Here is a 25,118-nt window from a genome sequence, read left to right as displayed (position 1 = left end):
TGGAGGGTGCAAAGCAAGACCAGTGGGGAGGGTGGGTGGAGTGGGTGGGGTGGCCTGGGGAGAGTGCTGAGGGGCCAGAGAGAAAGGCTAGGAGGACTCCATTCAGCCACCAGACCTGTGCTTCTCCACTACTAGGCTCCAAGATCTGAAGACCATCAGGTTGGGTGAGGCTGGGACAGCCACATATAGAATCATAGAATCATAGAGTTGGAAGAGACCACAAGGGCCATCGAGTCCAACCCCCTGCCAAGCAGGAAACACCATCAGAGCACTCCTGACATATGGTTGTCAAGCCTCTGCTTAAAGACCTCCAAAGAAGGAGACTCCACCACACTCCTTGGCAGCAAATTCCACTGTCGGACAGCTCTTACTGTCAGGAAGTTCTTCCTAATGTTTAGGTGGAATCTTCTTTCTTGTAGTTTGGATCCATTGCTCCGTGTCCGCTTCTCTGGAGCAGCAGAAAACAACCTTTCTCCCTCCTCTATGTGACATCCTTTGATATAGTTGAACATGGCTGTCATATCACCCCTTAATCTCCTCTTCTCCAGGCTAAACATGCCCAGCTCCCTTAGCCGTTCCTCATAAGGCATCGTTTCCAGGCCTTTGACCATTTTGGTTGCCCTCCTCTGGACACATTCCAGTTTGTCAGTGTCCTCCTTGAACGGTGGTGCCCAGAACTGGACACAGTACTCCAGGTGAGGTCTGACCAGAGCAGAATACAGTGGCACTATTACTTCCCTCGATCTAGATGCTATATTCCTATTGATGCAGCCCAGAATTGCATTGGCATTTTAGCTGCCGCGCCACACTGTTGGCTCATGTCAAGTTTGTGGTCAACGAAGACTCCTAGATCCTCATGTGTTACCCATGAGTTCATTCTTGAAGAAGTTTCACCTTGGCTGCTTTTGACCAGTGTTGGTGCTTCCTCTCACTTGCCTGCAGCTGTGTGACAGGAGCTGTGTGCTGTCTGAAGGTGCTGGGATTTGTGCGCAGTTCACTGTGTGGTAAACCACTGAACTGCGGACAGCAGCTTCTTAGCAAAGTACCTTCTGGGCTGCTGCTGTCCACCCAGACTGGTCATTAGATCTCCTTGAGATTGCTTGTAGCTCTCTATAGTCATGTTTTCTGCTCCCCCCCCTCCATATATATAGCAGTATCATCTGTGGTGCAAATATATGTTATATGACTAGTGATGCTTGAGGAATGAAATCTTTGCAAGTCCCTACATGAGATGATCTGATCCACACCTCGGAGTAATGTGCTGAATTTTGCAACCCACCAGGTTTTGCACTTTCTCCAAATGTTGGAACGCCGTTCTCTGCAATCTAAGCTAAATAATAACAAACATGCATTTTAATCCATGTTTTTAGAGGCAACACTAATTATGTATCTTAAGAATAGGTGCACATTTAAATATGGATTTAGATAGCATTGTGAGAAGTTTTTTAAAGGAGCAGCCGAATATTGCAGGGACATAATTATGGGTAAAAACATATGGAAGTGATAAGGACTGGCAGTTTTGCTGGTTCTCTACATGGCACAGTTGACTCCAGGTTGTCCCATCAGGAGTGCACAGCAAACAAGACCAAAGAGAACCAAAGAGTAAGGTCAATAGGACCTTCACACAGGTAAGTGCCATTAGAATTGCAGTCCACACCTGCTCACCTTCAAGGTGCATCCAGCCCAATGAACTGGGTCATTTGTCTTCTTGATGGAGATGCCGGTATGGTATTGTGCACAAATCGCCAACTTCTGGGGACCTCCAGTCACAAAATGAATGCAGCATAACACAAAATGGCTGCCATTTTCAAAAGAACCAAAGGAGAGGGTCCAAAAGGCAACAGGAGGTTTGAGGGAACTTCAAGAGTTGGAGAAGTATGGGAAACTTGGGGGGGGGTCCTAAGGTGGGGAGGAAACCCCAAACACCTCAGTAAAGGACAGTGTATACTCAAGAGGCAGGGAACACTGAGTGACTGTTGGGGTGGTGGCGGAATGGATGGTGCTTTTTTGGCCAGCGTGGTCTAGTGGTTAGAGTGCAGGACTAGGACCTGGGAGACCAGGGTTCAAATCCCCACTTGGTCATGAGACTCACTGGGTGACTTTGTACCAGTCCCTTCCTCTCAGCCTCTCCTACCTCACAAGGTTGTTGTAGGTGTTAAATGACATGGGAGGTAACTGCAATCAATATGAAGTTATAGGCGCTCTCAGTATATACACACAGCAAATGCTCTGGCAAGGCATCAAATCACCCACAGAGCAAATGGGGCAGAGAAGCTAGGGGTCGGGGGTGAGGAACCACCAGCCCTGGCCTGCCACACCTCACCATTCAGCCTAGCAGGCTGGTTTCTCTAAACCACTTCCACTTGCCTCCCTCTTCACATCGTATGTGACATCAACACAACTTGTCGGCTGTCTGTTAAGTTAGATCCCTCCTGCCTTTCACTGTGAGGCTGCAGTTGCTTTAGGGCATGGGTAGGCAAACTAAGGCCCGGGGGCTGGATCCGACCCAATCGCCTTCTCAATCCGGTCCGTGTACGGTCCAGGAATCAGCGTGTTTTTACATGAGTCGATTGTGTCCTTTTATTTAAAGTGCATCTCTGGCTTATTTGCGGGACATAGGAATTCGTTAACCCCCCCCCCCAATACAGTCCGGCCCCCCACAAGTTCTGAGGGACAGTGGACTGGACCCCTGCTGAAAAAGTTTGCTGACCCCTGCTTTAGGGTTTCCAGCTTCTCCACCTGCCTCGGCCTCATTGATACTGGAGAACCCTTTTCTCATCGCCTGTGATGCAGTCAGTTTTCAACACCTCCAATTAAAAAGGATGTCTGATATCAGGTATTGAAAGGATTCTGCTTGAGATCTAGAGAGCCACTCTTAATCGGAGTGTTTAGGGAAGTTTTTAATGACCGATGTTTTAATGTACAGTGGTGCCCCGCAAGACAAATGCCTCGCAAGACGGAAAACCCGCTAGACGAAAGGGTTTTCCGTTTTTCAATGCGCTTCGCAGGACGAATTTCTGTATGGGCTTGCTTCGCAAGACGAAAATGTCTTGCGATTCTGGCGATTTTTTTTCGCTCCCCACCCCCTTTTTCTAAGGCACTAAGCTGCTAATAGCCTTTTAGCAGCTAATCCGCTAATCCCTTAAGCCTTTAATAGCCGCTAAACCACTAATAGCGCTAATCCGCTAATGGGCTTGCTTCGCAAGACGAAAAAACTACTAGATGAAGAGACTCACGGAACGGATTCTTTTCGTCTTGCGAGGCACCACTGTATTTTTAACCTTCTGTTGGAAGACCCAGAGTGGCTGGGGAATCCCAGCCAGATGGGCGGGGTAGAAATAATAAATTGTTGTTGTTGTTGTTGTTGTTGTTGTCATCATCATCATCATCATCATCAAAGGCCTGGTGGAACAGCTCCGTCTTGCAGGCCCTGCAGAAAGATGTCAAGTCCCACAGGGCCCTAGTCTCTTGTGACACAGCATTCCACCAGATCGGAGCCATGGCCGAAAAAGCCCTGGCTCTGGTTGAGGCCAGCCTAACCTCCCTGTGGCCCGGGATCTCCAAGATGTTTTTATTTGAAGACCGTAAGGTTCTCGTGGGACATACCAGGAGAGGCAGTCCTGTAGGTACGAAATCCAGAAACATGAACCAAAACGATTTTATGCATACATACATACATACATACATACTGTTGCAAGACTCTTCAGGACTTATCTAAAAATAAAACCAGGGTTTTTTTTTTTTGCTTGGCTGCTAATGTGATTATGAGAAAACTGCTGGAGTAGAAAAGGAAAAGAGAGAGAAAAGCTTGATTGTGCCCCAGTCCTCATGGGATCTCTAGAAGGCTTATTGTGACTGTGTTTCTCAAATTTCTCCCTCCTGTGTACATGCTTGCCAGTGCTGCCATCCCATTCTTCTAAGTCAATTTCTGTCTGTGTGTAGCTGTGGGGGTAATCACGTTTGCCTGGTTAACTGCTCCTATGATTGCCATAAATTTTTTAAGCCTTTACATCCCACCACTGCTTCTGAGACACACAAATGCTGATTTCACTTTTCTTAAGGGGGAAGATGTAATGTTATCCAATTGCGGGTGATGTATTTCAAGTGGAACTTGTTCAGGGGGAATGAGACGAATGATAGGAACCGGGGGCGGGGGGGGGGGCGGACTCTGTGCTTTTTACATTTCCGTAAGGAAACGTAAGATTAATTAAAGAGAACTCGCTGCGATAATAATCAAAATCACCTTGTGCTTTTTCATCTTTTGTACTCACTGTACTAGAATAACGTCACGGCGCATTTAGCAGCTAACTCAGCTTTAATGAGCAAAAAGTAAGTTTAATTAGCTATGATACACATCGTTCAACAGCCCATTTCTTTGGCAAAGTAAAATAAAATAAAAAGGGTTGAGGCTAATAACGAATCAAGTGACGATCAGAACAGTTGAAGCTACGGATTTAGGATATTGCAGAGAGCGTTGCAACGAGATGCGGGGTCTACGCACACAAAGAAGCAAATTTAGGTGCATGGATGTATGTAGATGGACAGGAAACTGTGCACTAAAACAGGGCCCAGATTTGGGATTCTCCCCCGACTCCAGTCATACACAGCGGGAGCCAATGCAGTGCCTTCCAGATGTGTTGGACCACAACTCCCATGACCATTAGCCAGGTTGGCTGAGACTGCATAATCCATGACACCTGGGGTGTGTGTGGGCCATGTTGGGCATCCCTGACATGGCCCTTGAGGAACCATAGTATTTAAGAGTTGGGAGATCTGTAGAGGTCATTGAGCCCAACCCCTCTACTCAATGCAGGAATCAACAGCATCTCTGAGAATAGGCCATCCACATTCTGGGAGACGATTTATAATGAGCTGAAAAAAGTGTTTAAGTACACATTCCCGAAGAAACCAGAAGCCTTTCTCCTGGGTATGGTTAGCCAACAGGTGCATAAGAAGGATAGGACCTTTTTTATGTATGCTACAGCAGCAGCAAGAATACTCATCGCACAGTATTGGAAGACACAACAGTTACCCACGCTGGAAGAATGGCAGATGAAAGTCACTGACTACACGGAACTGGCAGAAATGACCGGCAGAATCAGAGACCAGGGAGAAGAGACGGTGAAGGAAGACTGGAAGAAATTTAAAGATTATCTACAGAAATATTATAAGATAAGGAATGTTTGATGACATCAGATTGATTATAAATGGTTATTAGTAAAAAAGTAAATAGAAAAAGATCCAACATTTTTAGATATAAGGAAAAGTAATTATATATTATAAATTAAGATGATTATAAGAGTAAATTATGACAGAGGGAAAGAATTTGCGGACACAATATATGATTGGGAATACAGAGAAGGGAGGTCTGGGGAAGTCGGGGAAATAAGTTAATGAAAAGAGTATAAGGAGACAGAAATTGTTTTTAATACTTATTATTTTTTATTGCTTTGTGTTTGTGTGTTGTAGTGTTCTTTTTTTTGTTAGTTTTTCTTGTTGGAAATTTCTTGTTTGTTGTTGTTTTGTGTTTATTGTAAAACTCAATAAAAATTTTATTAAAAAAAAAAAAGAGAATAGGCCATCCAGCCTCTGCTTAAATCCTGCCTCCTGAGGCAGCCTCTTCTACTGAGGAATGCCTCTTCCCCTTCTTCGGAAGTTTTCCCTAAGCTTTAGTTGAAATCTGGCTCTTGGCAGTTTTATTCCATTGCAGTGGCGTAGCGTGGGGGGTGCAGGGGGGCCGGCCGCACCGGGCGCAACATCGGGGGGGGGGGGCGCGCTTGCACTCGCAGCTCTCTGCCCCTACCTGGCTCATTCACTCTCTCTCACTGCAGTGCTGGCTGTGCGAATCCGATCCGAGCCGCCGGGTCGCCGCCCACTGTGGAGGGGAGGGTGCCAGGCGTGCGGTGCGGTGCGGAGAGAGAGCAAGGGACTATCTGGGGGGAGGGACAGTGCAGCGGGGGTGGGGGGCGCAAATTACTTGCCTTGCCCCGGGTTAGGGGGCGCAAATTACTTGCCTTGCCCCGGGTGCTGACAACCCACGCTACGCCACTGTCCCATTGGTTCTAGTCCTGCTCTCAGGACCAACAGGGAGAGGTTCGTTCCATCTTCCATACAACAGCCTTTCAGACGTTTGAAGCAAGTCAGGCAATGGTGTCATTGACAACATCCGGCGAGTGCTAACGATGCCAGCACAACTTCCGGTGCTCCCCTTGTCCTTCCTGGGGTGGGATTCACTCTTTAACAGCAACCTCAGTTCCTGGCTTGTGGATGGGGAAACTGGTTTCTGGGGAAGGATAGTGCCTTGCATGCAGAAGGCCACAGGTTCAATCCCTGTCATGTAATATCTTGTTTCGTTTTGGCAAAACCTCTGCAAGTCACTGTTGACAGTGTTGAACCAATGGTCTGACTTGGTATAAAGCAGAGAGTCTTCAAAAGGTTGGGCGGAGAGATGTGTCAGCTGCCTGGACATCTTGGAGCTTGCATTTGGTTATGAACCTCTCGCCTTGCCCACGTACCCTGAACTCTGTTTGTGGTTCACTGTGTTTTATATATGCTATAAGGAGCCCACAGTGGCTGGGGAAACACAGACAGATGTTGTTGTTGTTTAGTCGTTTAGTCTTGTCCGACTCTTTGTGACGCCCTGGACCAGAGCACGCCAGGCACTCCTGTCTCCCACTGCCTCCTGCAGTTTGGTCAGATTCATGTTTGTAGCTTCGAGAACACTGTCTAACCATCTCGTCCTCTGTCGTCCCCTTCTCCTTGTGCCCTCCATCTTTCCCAACATCAGGGTCTTTTCCAGGGAGTCTTCTCTTCTCATGCGGTGGCCAAAGTCTTGGAGCCTCAGCTTCAGGATCTGTCCTTCCAGTGAGCATTCAGGGCTGATTTCCTTCAGAATGGATAGGTTTGTTCTTCTTGCAGTCCATGGGACTCTCCAGAGTCTCCTCCATAATTCAAAAGCATCAATTCTTCGGTGATCAGCCTTCTTTATGGTCCAGCTATAGACACAGACAGATGGTGGGGTATAAATAATAAAAAAATCATCATCATCATCATTTGCAGCATCCCCTCAGGTACTGTGTCCAATGAGACAGAACTGGCTGCATTCCCCTAAATCCATCTCTGATAACAGAGGCCTGGGAAGCCTCATTAGACCTGCAAGCCACAGATTCCCTATTGCTGGGCTGCAACATGGTCAGTGAGGGCAAGGGTAAAACTATGAGCTGGAGGTGTCTCCATGATTCGGCCACTGAAGGCGAGGGCAGCGGGCAAGTGTTTTTGGGAAGGAGTGCTGAAAATGGGAGTGGTTTCTCTTCTCCAGCACCGCCAACAGCTCTGATGAAAAATGGCGAGTTGTTTTGCTTAGTCACAGTAACAGAGCACCCTCGGAGTATCTGTTCTTCTTGCGTGTCCTTGTCGTCAGCTGGCCTGTTAAATCCTCATTCCCTCGAACCCTATGATTTGTTGTTGTTTTTCATTGAAATTAAAATTCATTTAAGTGAGCGGTCAAGACAGGGGACGTTATTCACCTCACCCATGTCAGCGTTCTGACAAGCGGCTGTCGTTCAACATTGGCTCACCCATAAATTATGTGTTTCTTCTGCCCTGTTTTCTTCCCTCAGTGGGGATTTGTTTTTCCTGGCGTAGTTGAAATAATGGACACTAGGGGGCAGTCTTGTTATTGTTTTGTCAACAAGTTGCACTTTTTGGGGAGACGGCTAAAACAAATGCCAATATAACGGAAATGCAGGTGATGGATTTTGCAAAAAAAGAAGAATTGCCTTTTTTCTCATGCGGAGAACCTTATGAAGAAAAGTCTAACTAATTTAATAAAATGATTGTAACAATACGTGCAGAAAAAGCACATATATTGGTTTACCTTTTGGCAGTTGGCAAGGATGATTTTCCCCACTCTTGTGACATGGGAAATATTGTCAATGAAGAAATGGGCTTCAGTGATCACATTCACTGACGTTTGCTGCAGGCATATTCACACATGGTTTTTATTTCTTAATGTGCCCGTAAGATTTAAAAACGTAATGTGTGAATGGCATAAACACTTGAATGCAAACCAGGGTATGTTGAATGTCATCACGGAGCAATGGATCCAAACTACAAGAAAGAAGATTCCACCTCAACATTAGGAAGAACTTCCTGACAGTAAGAGCTGTTCGACAGTGGAATTTGCTGCCAAGGAGTGTGGTGGAGTCTCCTTCTTTGGAGGTCTTTAAGCAGAGGCTTGACAACCATATGTCAGGAGTGCTCTGATGGTGTTTCCTGCTTGGCAGGGGGTTGGACTCCATGGCCCTTGTGGTCTCTTCCAACTCTATGATTCTGTGCTTTATGGAGCCTTGGAACAGGCTGCCTGGCTGAACTCCTAAACCCACTTACCAGGCCGTTAGCAGAGCTGCTAAGACCCGTCCTTTTCTGTTCTCTCCATTTCTCAGGGCTCTGGCAAGGGCAGGAGGCCTCTGAGTGCCACTTGCTAGGAATCGCAGGTTGGCACAGCGCTGTTGCCCTCAGGTGAGAAGGGGATGCTGGGCTAGATGGGCCACTGGCCTGGTCCAGCAGGCTCTTTTTAGGGACTTACATTATGTTCTCATTTTTTCGGTCTCAAATTAAGTTCTCCACATTTGTGATTTTTTATTTTTTTTATTTTAAAATACTTTGTGAAAACTCTTAAGCATTTTAGTGTGAATTCCCCCTAATAAGCACATTTTTGCATGAGGTTTTTTACTAAGGTACACCTTTTTGCAAGCAACTTTTCCTAATATAATTTATTTTTTGTATGCTGCTTTCACAAATATATGCATCTTTATGCACACTTTCAACTAATACATGCATTTCTTGTAAACATTGCTTGGCTAGAGAGATGCATTGGATAAGTATGGATTTTCAGTTTTCCAGTTGTCTTGGAAAGTGAAAATTTGATCTATTCTGCTTTAAACGAGAACTGAACTGAATTTATCCTGCATCTCTAGCAGCATATGTCCCGCTGAACTAAATGGAGAATGAATGAATGAATCATTATTTGCATCAGCCATTGGCCATAGCAATAAAACAACAATATGATATACAAAAATAAAAATAAAAAGTCAATTATATAGAATACACTTTGGGTTTTGAATCAATAGTCAAATAGTGGATCTTATTCTAATTGCTCCGGCTAAAAACCTTGCAGCCTTTGCTGTCACCTGCTCATCTTGAAACTAAATGGAATGTTCTTGGGACACACTGTTCTCATTCCTTCCTTCCTTTCCTCCAGGGATCTTAAGGCACCACTGGTGCCAACCCCAGGCACTCAGCCCTCCCCCATTTTTTTGGGTGGAGCCTCAGCACACACACCGTGGGGCTCTGACACGACTTCCCAGGCGATGTCCGAGGCCCTGCGAAGCCTTCGACACAACTTCCAGTTTCTACTGGAAGTCACGTCAGAGATCTTGCAGGGCCTTCGAAGCAGTAGAGGAGGAAGAGGAGTGTGGGGGGAGCGCACCACCCCCGGCAGCGTGATCCCGGTGGGGTGCCATTGCGGCGGGGGGAGGGGGGTGTGCTATGCCCCAGGGATGCACACCAGCCCTGCCCCCACCTGCTCTCCACCCCCCGGTGCCGGAGCATGAAGCTCCACCACTGCTTGGACGTGACCTCTGAGGCCCTGCACTGCCTTGGAAGCAATGCCCAAGGCTCTGCCAGACTTCCAACACGAGTTCCGGTAGAAACCAGAAGTCGCGTTGGAGGCCTCACAAGGAGAAGAAGAGGAAGAAGAAGAAGAAGAAGAAGAAGAAGAAGAGGAGGAGTTTGGATTTGATATCCCGCCTTTCACTCCCTTTGAGGAGTCTCAAAGTGGCTAACATTCTCCTTTCCCTTCCTCCCCCACAACAAACACTCTGTGAGGTGAATGGGGCTGAGAGACTTCTGAGAAGTGTGACTGGCCCAAGGTCACCCAGCAGCTGCATGTGGAGGAGCAGGGAATCGAACCCGGTTCACCAGATTACGAGTCTATCGCTCTTAACCACTACACCACACTGGCTCTCCCACTACACCTCTAGCGTGACCTCCGAGGCCCCCCAAGGCCTTGGAAGTGCTGCTGTGGCGCACTAACATCACGTTACATCACAGGCGCCGTTGGGCACCCATAAACTGGGGTTGAAGTTGGCGCCCTTGTAAGGTGCCACCTTTGATTGTTTCGCACTTATTTTCTCCTCACAGGAACCCTGTGAGATAGAGTTCAGCTGAAGAATAACCACTGTCCCAATTTCTCCCACAGAGCTGCATGGCCTGAGTGGAAAGGTGTTGTCACTCAATGGCAAAGCATTTGACCCCAGGTTCAGACTCTGACACCTTTGGGTAGGTCTGGGAGTACTCCTGCCCGAAACCCTGGTATAAGACAGCTTCCTGTGTGTTAAGTTGTGGGTGAACATATCAGACGACACAGCGATTCTTGGCCTCCAGAATCCTAGCCTGACACGCTGAGCCTGCCTTTCTCAACAGAAAAGAGGATTTGGATTACAAGCTCCTATCAGCCTTTGTCGGTATGGCCAGTGGTCCAAGGTGACTGAAGTTGTGGTCCAGAACATCCAAAGCACAATGGAAGGTGGGCTCACCTGTGAAGATGGGAAAGTAGCAGGATAATCCTGTACAAGCCCAACTTTACCCATCATGGCAATTTCTCAGAAGGAAGCTACCACAAACCACTGGGTCTTGTTGACCTTCATTCTTTGACCACAGGTGCTCACATCCTCCACAGAACCTCTTTGCTCCAGGAGTGCCCACCCAGGCCCACAGGAGCCAGCCTGGGCACCCACAAAGTCAATGAGAAAAGCCGGCCAGCGGCAGTGGTGCTGCCTCCGAGACAGAAGCAGTTCAGCTCCGCCCTCTGCAGCCAGCAAGGGGGCTCGGGCATTGAGGCAGAGTTTCTCTGCCTCCAAGTGCGAGCCCCTCCCCACGGAAAAGTGGCCCTCACTGGCTGCTGAGAGGAGGAAGAGGAGCTGCCAGTGGCCACTGCAACACGGACAAGCGATGTCACACGCACATGCCTGCATGTAGTGGGTGTGATGTCACACGCACTATGTGCAGGTATGTGCGTGTGACGTTGCACGTCCGTGTTGCGGTGGCGGGCACCCACAATCCGGAGGGCGAGATGGCACTCCTGCCCATGCCCCTAGCATTAGTGCCATTGTGCAGGCTGCTGAGAGGCCTGGGGCAGATCGAAAGGGTGGGAGGGCAGAGTCCTTTTTACCCGCTCATGAACATGCCATCTCCCCTCTCCAGTTGCCGCAAGTAATTTCTCTCCCTCTTCCTCACCAGGATTTATTCAGTCTTTGACCCACGAGACAAAACACGAAGGTGCTGGGTTTTGCCTCCATAGGGGACACAGCTTGGCTCTTGTCTCCTATAGGCAAGAACATGTTTCAAAAGCTCCCCTCTGTTGTGCAATGAACAGAATAACTCTTCATAGAATCATAGAATCATAGAGTTGGAAGAGACCACAAGGGCCATCGAGTCCAACCCCCTGCCAAGCAGGAAACACCATCAGAGCACTCCTGACATATGGTTGTCAAGCCTCTGCTTAAAGACCTCCAAAGAAGGAGACTCCACCACACTCCTTGGCAGCAAATTCCACTGTCGAACAGCTCTTACTGTCAGGAAGATCTTCCTAATGTTTAGGTGGAATCTTCTTTCTTGTAGTTTGGATCCATTGCTCCGTGTCCGCTTCTCTGGAGCAGCAGAAAACAACCTTTCTCCCTCCTCCATGTGACATCCTTTTATATATTTGAACATGGCTATCAAAACAGGATGAACTGAAACACACCCACCTCATCCTCTGTTTCCAGTTTCTCATAGGCAACTACCACCGGGTTGCAAAGAAACACATTCATAACACATAACTTTGGAACTCCTTCCCATAATGTAACGTAACTGTCTCTATTTCTTTTCTCTTTTTTTGCAGCCTGCTCAGGATGCTCCTTTTTCAACAAGCTTTTAAGTAGAGTTCATTATCCCAGCCTATATCTCTACTGGATTTGTAATCATTTTGACATGTGAAATGGTTTGCAATCTTTTTGACATACATGATTTTAATTGTTTTTACATTTGGAGCTGTTTTGCATATGGAGTTGTTTTTAAATTGTTCTTATTGTCAGTGTTTTTGCTGTGAAATCGTTTTGAGAGATATCATGGGAAGCAATTCTTAAATGGAATCAAATAACAAATGGATGAATAAATAATATATCTAGTATTTTGAAGGCATTACCACTCCAGCGAAATATCCCTGACATCTTTAATTAACAAAGTTCCTTCCTTCCTTCTCTTTTGTAAAATGGGGGCATAAGGAATTGTTTACCAAGCGATCAGAGATATGCCAAAGAGGTCATTTGCTTTCTTCGAAGGATGTCTGATTACAGCTGAGTTTTCTACTTCTGGGTCCCAGCCTTGCTGGAGATTAGACCAAGGATCTAATCCATTGTGTCTCCAAATACAGGTCTGTCCCAATTTTTAATTTCTTGGGTGAGCAGGTGGTCTGGAGGCCTGAGAGGCCTAACAGCGCACACATACAGAAATAAAAATAAAATCTTTTAATGCCCGACGTCTGGAGCTGTATCCCAACTGGGCTGTAAGCGGTGGTCTCTCTCTGCATAATCTCTAAATCTAACCATTATTTTGTCTGTTTTGCTACCCCTCCCATTTGTCCCAGTTGGACATAATTGGGGGTTTTATGAATGAAGAGATTAGACTGGGAATCAGGAACAGTTAGACCCTGCTGGCATTTTGAAGGCTGTTGACTGAGAGGTGAAGATGGCAGATTTGTTCCTCTCCCCTGAGACCATCAAACAAAAGTTTAGATGCGGTAAAAAGTTTGCCGTTCCCAAGTGGGGAACCTACAAAGGTCTTCTGGAATTCCAAGGCGATTTGATAAGGCTAAAAAAAGGGAAGAAACTACAGAATTTGTGACAAATTGGTTCCAGCATCTCCAAATAAATGAGTGATTCAGGAAAGACAAAGAGAAAGGGTTTGCGGAAGAATAACCAGAATTTGGGAAAATAATTTGTGGGAAGAACAACAAATTGTTATCTAAAATCTACAGCATTTTATTGGAATGGGAGACAAAGGATGAGTTGGTGAAGGAGACAATTATTCACTGGGTGTCTGATTTCAGATACAGTATAGAACTATCAGCATGGGGAAAACTGTGGAACAACACGATAAATTTTTCAGCATGTTGTACAATTAGAGAAAGCATCCAAAAATGATTTTCAGACGGTATTTAACGCCCAGTAAACTGGTCAAAATGTACAAAAGAGGATCCTACATATGCTGAAAATGTTTAGACAATGAGGGCTCGTTAATCCATATGTGGTGGCAATGTGAACTCTCAAAAAAATTCTGGAGAATGATTTATGAAGGATTAAAGAAGATGCTCAAATGCACCTTTCCCAAGAAACCAGAAGCATTCTTGTTAGCTATAATAGGACAGGAAATTGCAGACAAAGTAAAAAAAAAAATACCTTCCTTTACGCAGCAGCAGCAGCAGCAGCAGCAGCAAGGGTATTACCTGCTAAAATGTAGAAGGAGAGGGAAACCCTTTGTGCTTTCCATGTGCATGGTGTGTATGCAGCCCAGTTCTATGAAAACAACCAAGCCTCCTGCAAATAGAAAGTAAAAAGGTAAAGGTAAAGGACCCCTGGACAGTTAAGTCCAGTCAAAGGTGACTATGGGGTTACGGCGCTCATCTCGCTTTTAGACCAACGGAACCGGCGTTTGTCCACAGACAGGTTTCCGGGTCATGTGGCCAGCATGACTAAACCGCTTCTGGTGCAACGGAACACTGTGATGGAAACCAGAGCGCATGGAAACACTGTTTACCTTCCCGCCACAGCGGTACCTATTTATCTACTTGCACTGGCCTGCTTTCGAACTGCTAGGTTGGCAGGAGCTGGGACAGAGCAACGGGAGCTCACTCCATCTTGGGGATTTGAACCGCCAACCTTCCGATCAGCAAGCCCAAGAGGCTCAGTGGTTTAGACCACAGCACCACCTGCGTCCCCTTGCAAATAGAAAGCAGTACATCATGAAGCAGACTGCTTCAGGACACTCCTTCCTGACGTTGCAGCCATTTTTCTTACTTGCATGGAGATTGTGCTTTGTTTAAATGAGGGGAGCACTACAAAACACCCCACCCTCCTCTCTGATGAAGTTTGATTCCCCCCAGGATGCAGCAGCTGCCTTATCCTGCTGCAGGTGTGGGGGCCAGGCCTTCATCCAGACAGCAGGACCACCCAGGCCCTGTTGCCAAGGGCAACAGAGAAAGGAAGGAGATATGTGGGACTGGGTCAGGACCACACCCAGTGCCTGCAGCCTAGACTGGCATGAGGGCAATCTTGGGAAGAGGCAGAGATGGGTTGTAGAAATGGGAGGTTGGGAGTGGCAACAGAGGGCTCACACAGAAGGCTTGGTCCCATTAGGCCTGGTGGGGACACTTCTGCTAGGATGACAATGCAGAAAACTGTGACTGCCATGATATATGAACTTAGGCCATGGGGAGGAGGGGGGAGCCTTTTTCTGTTTGAGGGCCACATTCCCCTTTGGGTCACTTTTGTGGGGGCCACATAACCAGTGGTGGGTTGTGCCAGAGGCAAAATTGGGTGGAGCAATGGCTGCAGATTTCACCCGTACACACACATTCCCCCACCCAATATCCTCTCTCCAGACATTCAAGAGGCGTTTTCAGAGTTCAGTGACATCTTCGAGTCACTGAAAAAACGTTTGTGATCCAAACAGGGCCAGAAAAAACATTTGTGATCCAAACTGGGCCAGGGAGCGATTGGGGCCTTTATGTCTCTTAAGACAAAGATGGTGAAGTGGCCCAACTGAGCTAGGAAAGAGAGGTTCTCGCCAGATTGGTTCACCTGGCACCTTCCTTAACCCCTTTTCAAGACCCTTCCTATTTTCCCAGGTCCTTTAAACTTTGTACTATGCAGTGGTTTTCTTGAAGTCATTTAGCTCTGTAAAAGCCCCCCCTCCTTCCCTAACTGGGTCATTATAATAGCGTTTCAATCTATTGGTCTCTGCTTTGAAGTGATTTGTTTTGATTTTATACTTGCTGCTGCTGTGTCTTGTTTTCCTGAAACTGGGCTTTCAAAATGGTATTTACTTTGGATGCAGGAGTGCATGTGTGCCCATATATATCCACCCGTTGTAGTTTTTGAATCCACAATAAAAGCCACCTGCATAAAGAAAACTCTCAAATAGTGGAGAAAGGAAGAAAGCCCTTTCCCTGTTGTCTTAGTTTAGTTCCATGTTTGACATGGAGGAGCACCGAAAGGATATGAGCCTCCAAAGAGCCTTTGTAAACTGAAGTGACACAATCCCATAGGCTGCTACCACCAATGGTATTGTGGAGGAGGAGTTTTTTTTTTTAGCAGGAACAATGACGTCATCTGCTGGAGCACCAGAGTAACTGATGGACCTTCCTTGCTCTACCAATAGTATGAGGTGATAACGAGGCTCTCAAGTTTAACCACGGATTATGACAAATTAGCACAGAAGAAGTCAGAGAATCAGGAAAACAATCAGAGAGATTGCATACCTCTTTCTTCTTCGATGGGCTTCATACTTTATGCAGCACTTTGAATAGTAAATTGTTGGGATTTTTTTTGGCAAAATCATTTGACTTTGTAAGGAGAGGTTGCATTTCAGCGGGCCGAAAATGCTTCGTTAAAGTGCAGTTCAGTGGGTACCTCGGGTTAAGAACTTAATTTGTTCTGGAAGTCCATTCTTAACCTGAAACTGTTCTTAACCAGAGGTACCACTTTAGCTAATGGGGCCTCCCGCTGTCGCCGCATGATTTCTGTTCTTATCCTGAAGCAAAGTTCTTAACCCGAGATACTATTTCTGGGTTAGCGGAGTCTGTAACCTGAAGCGTCAGTAACCTGAAGCATCTGTAACCTGAGGTACCACTGTATGTTTCCCAAGCTGAACCCACTGAGTTCAACAGAGCTGGTCTGAGCCTGAAGTCCAGCAAGGAGCAGCCCACCAAGCTGGAGACTACAGTGTCACAGGCTAAGCCAGTTCCCCGGTTCTGAGCCTGGTGCTGGTGACTAGGGGACCAGCAACCCCAATGCTGGACCGCTGTTAGATCCCACAGCACCAGGACTGGTGCAACCTGAGCCAGGGCCCTCGTGGGCATCTCATCCCAGTGCCAAGAAACTGCCTGCCTCCCATAATAACCATACTTCCCTGGTTCCCTGTTCACACCTTGTCTGCTTGGCATCCCTCTGTCTTGAGAGACAGTGGAGGAGTGCGCCTTTGCGGGTGAAGTCAAACTGTTAGAAGGTTGTAGAGCCTGTTGTGGTTGTAGAGACCGATATGGGAGAGACATGTTTTGTTGGAGCTGGAGCAGCTGAAGGTTGCGCTGCTGCAGATGTACCATGGTGTTTCTTCTCTCTGTGCTCCTCCCGGCGGTCATTCCTCCTCTGGTCACCGCTGTGGATACACAACCAGAATGTCTGTCTCCAGGCACTGCAGTTGTCTTCAAGGGATTCCCACACGGCAGCGTTGATGCTGTCAGCCTTCGCATCACATTTGCAGTCATCTTTGTAACACAGAGTTGGTCTGCCAACAAGCTTGGTGCCTGAAGCCACCTCCCCACAGACCACGTCCTTGCGGATCCTGCTGCCTTCGATTCTGTGGACATCACCAAGCCAGGAGAGATGTCGCTGAGACACAAGGGCAAACATGTTGGGAAGGAGAGCATGGGAGAGCACGTGTTTGTTTGGGACTCTGTGTGCAAAGTTAACATTTATATTTGTTGACCCACCCGCTTTTGCCACAGGCCCCCACCCCACCTTGGCATGTGCCCCCCCCCCCCAGAAGGAAATGTGGCTGTTGGACCTAAAAATGTTCCACACCAATGGCGGTGACAGCAGCAGTCGTCCTGCCACATGATCAGGAATGTGAAGCCCAAACCCCAACATGCCGACTGCTACACAGCCCTTCGCCATCTCAGTATTCTACATACTGTCTGTTGAACCTAATAAATTGGGAATGTGGTAGGGGCTGCTACTTTTTCTGGGTATATAATACCTGTCTGCATTGATGAAAACTGACACGCTGAGGTCCAGCACTTCTGAATTTGCCACTAAATTACCCTTTCAAAAATCTTTCCATTCACCTTGGCATATGCCGTGGTGTGATGCACATTTTAATGGTTTCTGAAAGTTTATTTTGACTACTCATTACTTCGGGTGCGTTTGGATTTTTAGCTGCATTTCTGTTTATATAAACTCAACTCGTTGGACCAAAGTGTGATTTTGTTGCGACTTCACCCATCTTTTGGCGTTGACAGGTCCAAAAGCGCGAATTATGTTATCCACTTAAAACTCACAATATTTTTTGGTTTCCACAAATTCCTGGGCACTCGCCGCTAATGACTTATAATTGGTTATCTTGTTTAGGTACCTATTTGGCCACCAGAGTGCCTGAATTAAGGGGATTGATCCAATATTCTTATTAATGTCCTCTGCAAATGTTTTATAAAACATTTTTCTTGTTATATTTGCACATTAAAAAACCAAAAACAACTACTGCACATTTTCATTTTGTATTGCATTGCCTTTTATGGTCTGGAAATGTAATTGTGACAGGAAAAGTAGACATGTTATTTATTTAAAAACGTAGAGATAACCATATTTAAAAATGTAGAGATAACCATCTGCCATGGGATACGACTTCACTGCGCATCCTGTGTCAAAGAGTCTTGGCCCTCTGACTTCTGAACTGCATCCAATGTCCTGTGTGCTACCCAGGCCTTTGAGATCTGGGGGGTGGGGTGGGCTGGGTGGGGGGCACAGCAAAGTGAGAGGCTGCTGATCATATTAAGGATACATGAAGGTGAGAGTGGCTGGTGGATGGAGCTCTTACTTAGGTAGCCCCAAGAAACAGGCTTGGAAACAGATGGGTTTTACCTAACAGGGTTCGTACACAATGACGCTTTGTGCATTTCTGGGAATAACAGTATCAGGGAAACAAAGAAAAAGAAGAAAAGGACAACCGCAGTTGTTGCTTGGCCACAGCGGAGGCAATAATTACACTTGCCTGCCTACCCTCTCTCCAGCACTCTGCAGCCAAGATCATTCACCTCTCGCGCAATTCCAGTCATGCAATGCCCCAACTTAAATCCTGACATTGGCTTCCTGTCGACTCCTGGATCCTGTTCAAAAGCCATACTTTTAAGCCTCTTTGCTAGGGCCTTGCACCCCATCTCTCTATATCCCTGCCTGGGACCTTTGCTCAGGGCCAGGGCAGCTGCTAGGGACATAGCAGGGCCCATTGCTGATAGATGCCCTAGCCCCCGCCCTAAATTCCAGCCCCCACCACTCCAAAACGCGACTAAGGCTGTGATCTCATACGCACGTAGTTGGGAGTGTAACACACACATGTTTATTTATTTATTAAATTTATATGCCTCTCTGTTTACAGCGTAGAAATATAAAACGGAAACACAAAATACACAACAAAATAAAACAACAACCAACTAACCAACAACAAAAAAAGCCAATAGCTCCCTCCTACAAACTGGTTTCCATTGATGGTTTAGTAGCCAAAGGCCTGGTTCTACAGGGAGGTTTTTGCCTGATGCCAATGAGCCTCCCTGGGGAGAGCATTCCACAAAGGGGGAGCCACTGCAAAAAAGGCCTTAGAGGATAATCTCAGGGTCTTGGTAGATTCCTGTGGGGAGAGGTGGTCCCTGAGGTTTTCAGAATCACTTAGATAAGAGCAGTGCTTTTTTTTCTGGAGGTACACAAGGGTACGCAGTACCGGCACCATTTTTTTCTAGAAGAAACGTACTGGTTTAAAATGTGGCACTTACTGTAACCACGGTGAGTAAAAAGGTAAAGGGACCCCTGACCATTAGGTCCAGTCACGGATGACTCTGGGGTTGTGGTGCTCATCTTGCTTTATTGGCCGAGGGAGCCGGCATACAGCTTCCGGGTCATGTGGCCAGCATGACTAAGCCGCTTCTGGCGAACCAGAGCAACACATGGAAATGCCATTTACCTTCCCACCAGAGTGGTACCTATTTATCTACTTGCACTTTGACATGCTTTCGAACTGCTAGGTTGGCAGGAGCAGGGACTGAGCAACGGGAGCTCACCCCGTCGCGGGGATTCGAACCGCCGACCTTCTGATCAGCAAGCCCTAGGCTCTGTGGTCTACAAGAAAAGCACTGGATAAGGGGTACAAAATGCATGCTGAATAAATAGGAAATGAACAGGAACTCTCATGGGAATGAGGCCTCTTGGGGGACGCACAGTTGTGCCGTCCAGCAGAGGCGAATATCTGGGGTGGCTGCTCCCAATCATCTTTTACCTGAAGCAGTTGCCTCACTCTGTCTAATGGTAGAGCCGGTTGGGTCAGGAGTTGTAAGTCGCTCACCTTGCAAGGCTTTTTGTAGGGGATGACGCCTGTGCGACACGATCTAAAGATGCAGAATTGCTGTTACACTTCCATGCCTGCTTACTTGGGAGTAAACCCCACTGTGTTCAATGAGACTGACATTCCCAAAGTGACGTGTGCATAGAGAAGGAGCTTTGACTCTGATCTGAGGCTGCACCCTTCCCTGGGAATAAGCCTACAACACAGTGGGACTGAGCCAGGGTCCTTGGCTTCAAGGCACTCCCAGCCCCACCGGGAGACAGGAGATGGTGGGGATGCAACAGAGGCCTTTTGCAGACTCTGATACCCAGGCTCAGCGCTTTCCCTCCATCTCCAGCCTGCCTCCTTTATGCAGTGGCGTAGCGTGGGTTGTCAGCACCCGGGGCAAGGCAAGTAATATGCGCCCCCTAACCCGGGGCAAGGCAAGTAATTTGCGCCCCCCCTGCTGCACTGTCCCTCCCCCAGATAGTCCCTCGCTCTCTTTCCGCACCGCACCGCACCGCACGCCTGGCACCCTCCCCTCCACAGTGGGCGGCGACCCGGCGGCTCGGATCGGATTCGCACAGCCAGCATTGCAGTGAGAGAGAGTGAGTGAGCCAGGTAGGGGCAGAGAGCTGTGAGTGCGAGCGCCCCCCTCCAGATGTTGCGCCCGGTGCGGCCGGGCCCCCCTGCACCCCCCACGCTACGCCACTGCCTTTATGGCCTGCTCTCCAGCTTCCCATACACACAAGCCCCACACCCATGCTGCTCCCATCTGAAGGCTTTACATTATCCCACTGTGTCCACTGCAAGCTCACTCCTGAGCAAAACAGTGCAAGGGCTCAGGGCTAACCTTTGCAAAGCTCCCACTCTTTTCTTTCAAGTTTGCACCCAAATTCTACTCAGAGTAGACCCGCTGAAGCGAATGGAGCTCAGCAGCCAGACTTTTTCCTATTGATTCCAGCGGAGCAGGCCTGACCCTGCCTCCTCCTGCAGCGTCGATCAGCCGCTGCCGCCTGTTTCGTTCTCTGGAAGTCAAGAAGCCGGCGCTCGCTCTATTTGCCAACGAACGAACGCGTTCACACGACGCAGAGCAAACCCGGAGCGGCAGCCCTTCTCTGCCTGCGATTTCCTCTCCGACTCCGTTTTGTTTTCATCTCTGGCATCCAGAAAGGCGCCCCCCCCCCCGCGAAATAAAATAAAATAAAATAGAATAAATGTGAGACCGGTTTAGGGAAGGGGGGAGGGGAAACCTAGGCAAGCCTTCATCTCTCTCTCTCTCTCTCTCTCTCTCTCTCTCTCTCTCTCTCTCTCTCCATCCCTCCAGGCTGTCCTCCCCCAGGCAAGGAGATTGGCTAAGATAGTTTGTCAATCGCAGCTCTTTCCCCTCCCTCCCCCCCCCCCTTCCATGCCATCCCACTCATCTCTGGCTTTTTAGGAGAGAAGAGAAAAAGAGAGAGAGAGAGCGAGGAGTTTGAATCAGTCAGCAGCCAAGCTGTGAGCGCCTGTCCCCGGCATTTATTCCCACCCCCCTAAATCTAATTTAATTGCATTTTTAAAGGGGGTGAGGAAGTGGGGGCGGAGTGGGGGCGCCTGTGCGTGGAAAATGGGAGAGGCATGGAGGAGCCAGCCGACCAGTTGCATCGGGCAAAGTCCCCGCAAGGCAGCCGGCGCCGAGCTGCGCTAAAGACCCGGCGCGCCTGGCAATCCGGATCGCCGGCGCCGCCGCCGCTGCAGCCAAGAAGGAGCTGCTCCGGAGTCGGAAGAAGAAGCTCTGCCCGGGTGGTGTTGTCCTTTTTTGGGGGGGTGGGGAGGGCGGAGGAAGAGGAGGAGGAGGCGGCGGCGGCAGAAGAAACCCCAAATGTTTGGAGGCGATCTGGAGGGGTCACAGCTTGAATTTTAGGGGTGCAAGCGGAGGAGCGCACCTGACCGGGACCCCGATTCTTCGAAGCAAAAGATCGAAGTCTATTTTTATCTCTCTCTTTTTGCTGCTGCTGCTGCTTTCACGGTTTTATTTATTTCTTTAAAGAGAAAGCTTCATTTGGGATTTAATTTCACCTTCCACGTCTCCTCCCCCGCCCCCCACTTTTCTTCTTCTAGCGAGGAGCGAAGGGGGGAAAGCGCTCTCTCGAATCGCTTTCTTGGGTTCGATTCGGAGCCGCTGAGCAAATCCCTCATTATTTTTTCCCCCTTTTTAAAAAGCACAGGTAGTTTTGGGATTATATGGACTGCAAGCAGGTTGGAAGGCGGACTCCAGAAATGCCTGCCGGTTGAAAAAGAGCCCAAATCTGAAATACGGTTTAAACAAAATAAAATATTTATTGGTCCTCACCCCGCCCCGCAACCAGGAAGACCTGCCGGTGCGGCGGTGGGTTTTTTTGGAGGAGTTTTGTCTTCGCGCAGCTTTTTCTCGCAACTGCTTGCCTGCCTTTTCTAAGCCCTCACCATGACTTCTCCTGGGCATGGAGCGACGCTTTCCAAAGGCCTTTTTCTGCTGTTGGCGCTCGGGGCCCTTCTCGGCGCAGGTAAGACGCAAAAAGTTTGACTCTTAACCTCAAAGTTCTTTTTTAAATTTTTCCCCCCCAGAAGTCTTTTTTTTTATTTGCAGGCAAAACTGAACGCAAGAGAAAGGGGTGTGTTGGTGGGCGTGTGTGTGTGTTCCTGTGTGTCTGCCTTTTGGAGTCATTAGTCGTCTTCTCCCCACCTGCAAAATGCACTTTGCAAATATGGAGTGTGTTTTTTTTTTTTGCCTTCCAGAGTAATTGTGTGTGGCTTTCAAAGTTTTATTTTATAATGCCTTGGAGTGAACTGGACGGTGTGTATGTGTTTTTATTTTTAAAGGTGAGATGCATGCCCCAAACTCCCCACAAACCAGCAAACTAAGTCCTTGGGTATATAATAGGCTGCCTTTGGTGAGAGGAGGGCATGCACTCTGCACATGCTAAAGATGCTCTTTTTCTCTCATGTAGGATAGGTCTGAAAGTCGCGTCTAGGTCAGAGCCTTGTGATACAGAAATAGACAGTGGGGCCCCAGCCAATTAAGTTCTGCTCAAAGTAGACCCAGTGAAATGAATGGACCCAAGTTAGTCATGTCCGTTGATTTTTATGGATTTCATATGACCAGCCTTGGATACATCCTGCTCTCTACAGAATGTGATGCCATGATGCAACTATAATAGAATGCTAGGATTGTAGAGTTGGAAGGGATCCTGGGGGTCATCTAGTCCAACCCCAGCAATGCAGGAATCTCAGCTAGATCGCAAGAGCCTTAGTTGTTGATGCTTATCTTGCTTACAACCCCTGTAAGTTGGGTCAGTTTTATTACCCCCCTATCACACATGGTGGACTGAGGCCATGAGAAGCTCTCTTGCCTAAGGGCAGAGCGGAAACCTCCATCGCTTCCATGCTCAGCTAGCTCCCCAGTTGTCATGTCTGTCTGTCTCTTCCTTCCCACCCACACATGTGAAAATTGCTGCCTTAGCTTCATCTTATATCTCCGGCAATTAAGGGTGCCACTCCCACCTCCCCCGTACATGGCAAAGCAGAAATTCAACAGGTGAAGCTCTCCCCATCTCTGGCTACTGTTTTTGGAAATAAAGCTAGCCTAGGTGCACTGAGTTCTGCTTCAGACTAGAGTTTTGTCCTCCCTGACAGGCTGCTCTTAAAAGTGGAGGGGATAAGGTGTCATCTGCCAAAATAGCTCAGCTGGGAGAGGGTTAGACTGAAGATCTAAAGGTCCCTGGTTCGAGTCTAGGTTTCGAGAAATGCTCTGGTCTAGGGCTTGTGGCTTTGCATGACGACGGTCCCAGGTTCAGTCAATGGAATCTCCAGACAGGGCTGTGAGAGACCCGGTCCAAAACCTGGGGAGAGCTGCTGCCGGCCAGTGTAGACAAGGCTAAACTAGATGGACCAGGATTCTGACTTAGCATTAGGTGACTTCCTGTGTAAGGTGGCAACCTTGTTATCAATTTCCCCCTTTAAATCACACTGATTTGATTAAAGAAGAAGAAGAAGAAAAAAAACCCCACACCGAGAATAGAGTGAGGGCAAGGAAGGAATAGTCAGACTATTTTGATGCTCACCATCTTTTCCAGTGACATTTTTTTATAAGGCGCTTGGTCTTGACCCTGTTTGCTCAGAAGCAAACCTCTCCTGGTTTCAGTGGAGTAACCCTTGCAGGTCTTGATCTGCGACACCTGTTCTCATTTTGCAGCTGGGGACAGCTGACCCTGGGAGACAATATCCTGAACTATGCAAGCTGACTCTGGCCTTAAGGGTCTGCATGCCTGGTTGACAGCCTTATCCCAAACATGTTTACTCAGAAGAAAACTCTGTTGAGTTCAGCAGGACTCGTTTCCTAGTCAGGAGTGCAGTCTTATTGGCAGGTCTTGGAGACATGTTACCTTTTCTTACCCATGGAGAATGTCTGCAGAGGCACACGTCCACCCATCTTTATTTGTGCCTGTGTGCAAGTAGCTATACCCAACTCTCCAAATCTGTGATTCTCCGATATTATGAACATGAATGTTCACAAAGTAACAGCAGCAATAATTTTATTATTTGTACCCCAACCATCTGGCTGGGTTGCCCCAGCCACCCGGGGTGACATAACCAAAGGCCGATGACAGTCTCTTGGCTTTGCAATCCAAATTTAAAAGATTTAAAGCAACCAGAGGTGAATATGAAATAATCATAGAATTGTAGGGTTCTCTAGTCCAACCCCTTGCTATGCAGGAATCTCAACTAAAGCATCTATGAGAGATCCATCCAACCTCTGCTTAAAAACCTCCAATGAAGGTCCACCACCTTCCAAGGTTGAACAGTTCTTACTGCCAAAAAGTTTTTTTTTCTGATGACAGGAAGTTACCTTATATGGAGTCAGACCATTGGCTGTCCAGTCCAGTCCAGTCTTGTCCTGGACAATACTCTGGGGTTTCAGGCAGGGGCCATTCCCACCCCTATGTGGGACCTAGATGCTGTACCACTGAGCCGCAGCCCACAAGCGCAGCTGCAGGTTTATTCTTTCAATGCTTCTGTTCTGTTACAGTGGAAATCCTGTGCCCATTTCCTTGGATGCGTGTCCTGTGGATCGGAGCAGAGATGGCTTCTTAGTAAATGCACATCCAAGCTGCAAATGGACTCAGATGTCTGCTTGGTGTGGGGATGGGCAAAGCCAAAGGCTCAGATTAGCAACCCACAATCCTAAATGCCCAGTGAGGTCTCTGAACTGTGCTGCAGAATGGCTAGAATGCGCTGCTGTCTGGGAACTTCTCTGGGGTGGGGGCAAAGAAATATGAAGACTCCCCAGCAAGGAAAATATACCATCTCCTTTCTCTTTACCCCAAGGCAGCATGGCAGGCCACCTCTGCTGCTGCTTTCTCTGAACTGGGCCCCAGTGGCGTAGCGTGGGTTGTCAGCACCCGGGGCAAGGCAAGTAATTTGCGCCCCCTAACCCGTGGATTTTAGCACTGATTTTAGCACTGCGAGTGCAAGCGCCCCCCCCCCCGATGTTGCGCCCGGTGCGGCCGGCCCCCCCCTGCACCCCCCACGCTACGCCACTGCTGGGCCCTCTCTAGGCTTGCAAATTTCCAACAGGAATGGCAGGGCACGAGGTCAGAAGTGTGCATTCCCTGTTCCCTACCCTTTCTCTGCAAACCCCTCCATCCACAAAGTGATTGTTCAGGTTTTCTTGTGTATACGTGTCTCCAAGT

At 48.0% G+C, this 25,118-nt stretch overlaps 1 protein-coding gene across 2 annotated transcripts in view; it reads left to right on the top strand.

The window, feature by feature from the left end:
• Positions 1–20,857: 20,857 nt before the first annotated feature.
• Positions 20,858–25,118, top strand: part of TMEM132B (transmembrane protein 132B) — a 353,049-nt gene continuing 348,788 nt past the window's right edge. For both annotated transcript variants that reach the window (XM_083418176.1, XM_083418175.1), the window contains exon 1: positions 20,858–21,932. Coding sequence is in view for 1 of the 2 variants with exons in the window: in XM_083418175.1 (XP_083274301.1) it covers positions 21,854–21,932 (79 nt within the window). In the remaining variant the exon portion in view is untranslated. The remainder of the gene's footprint in view (positions 21,933–25,118) is intronic.

The sequence above is a fragment of the Podarcis tiliguerta genome (assembly GCF_965153285.1).
Source record: "Podarcis tiliguerta genome assembly, chromosome: 16".
Taxonomy (NCBI): domain Eukaryota; kingdom Metazoa; phylum Chordata; class Lepidosauria; order Squamata; family Lacertidae; genus Podarcis; species Podarcis tiliguerta.
This window is presented reverse-complemented; position numbering and strand designations above follow the sequence as displayed.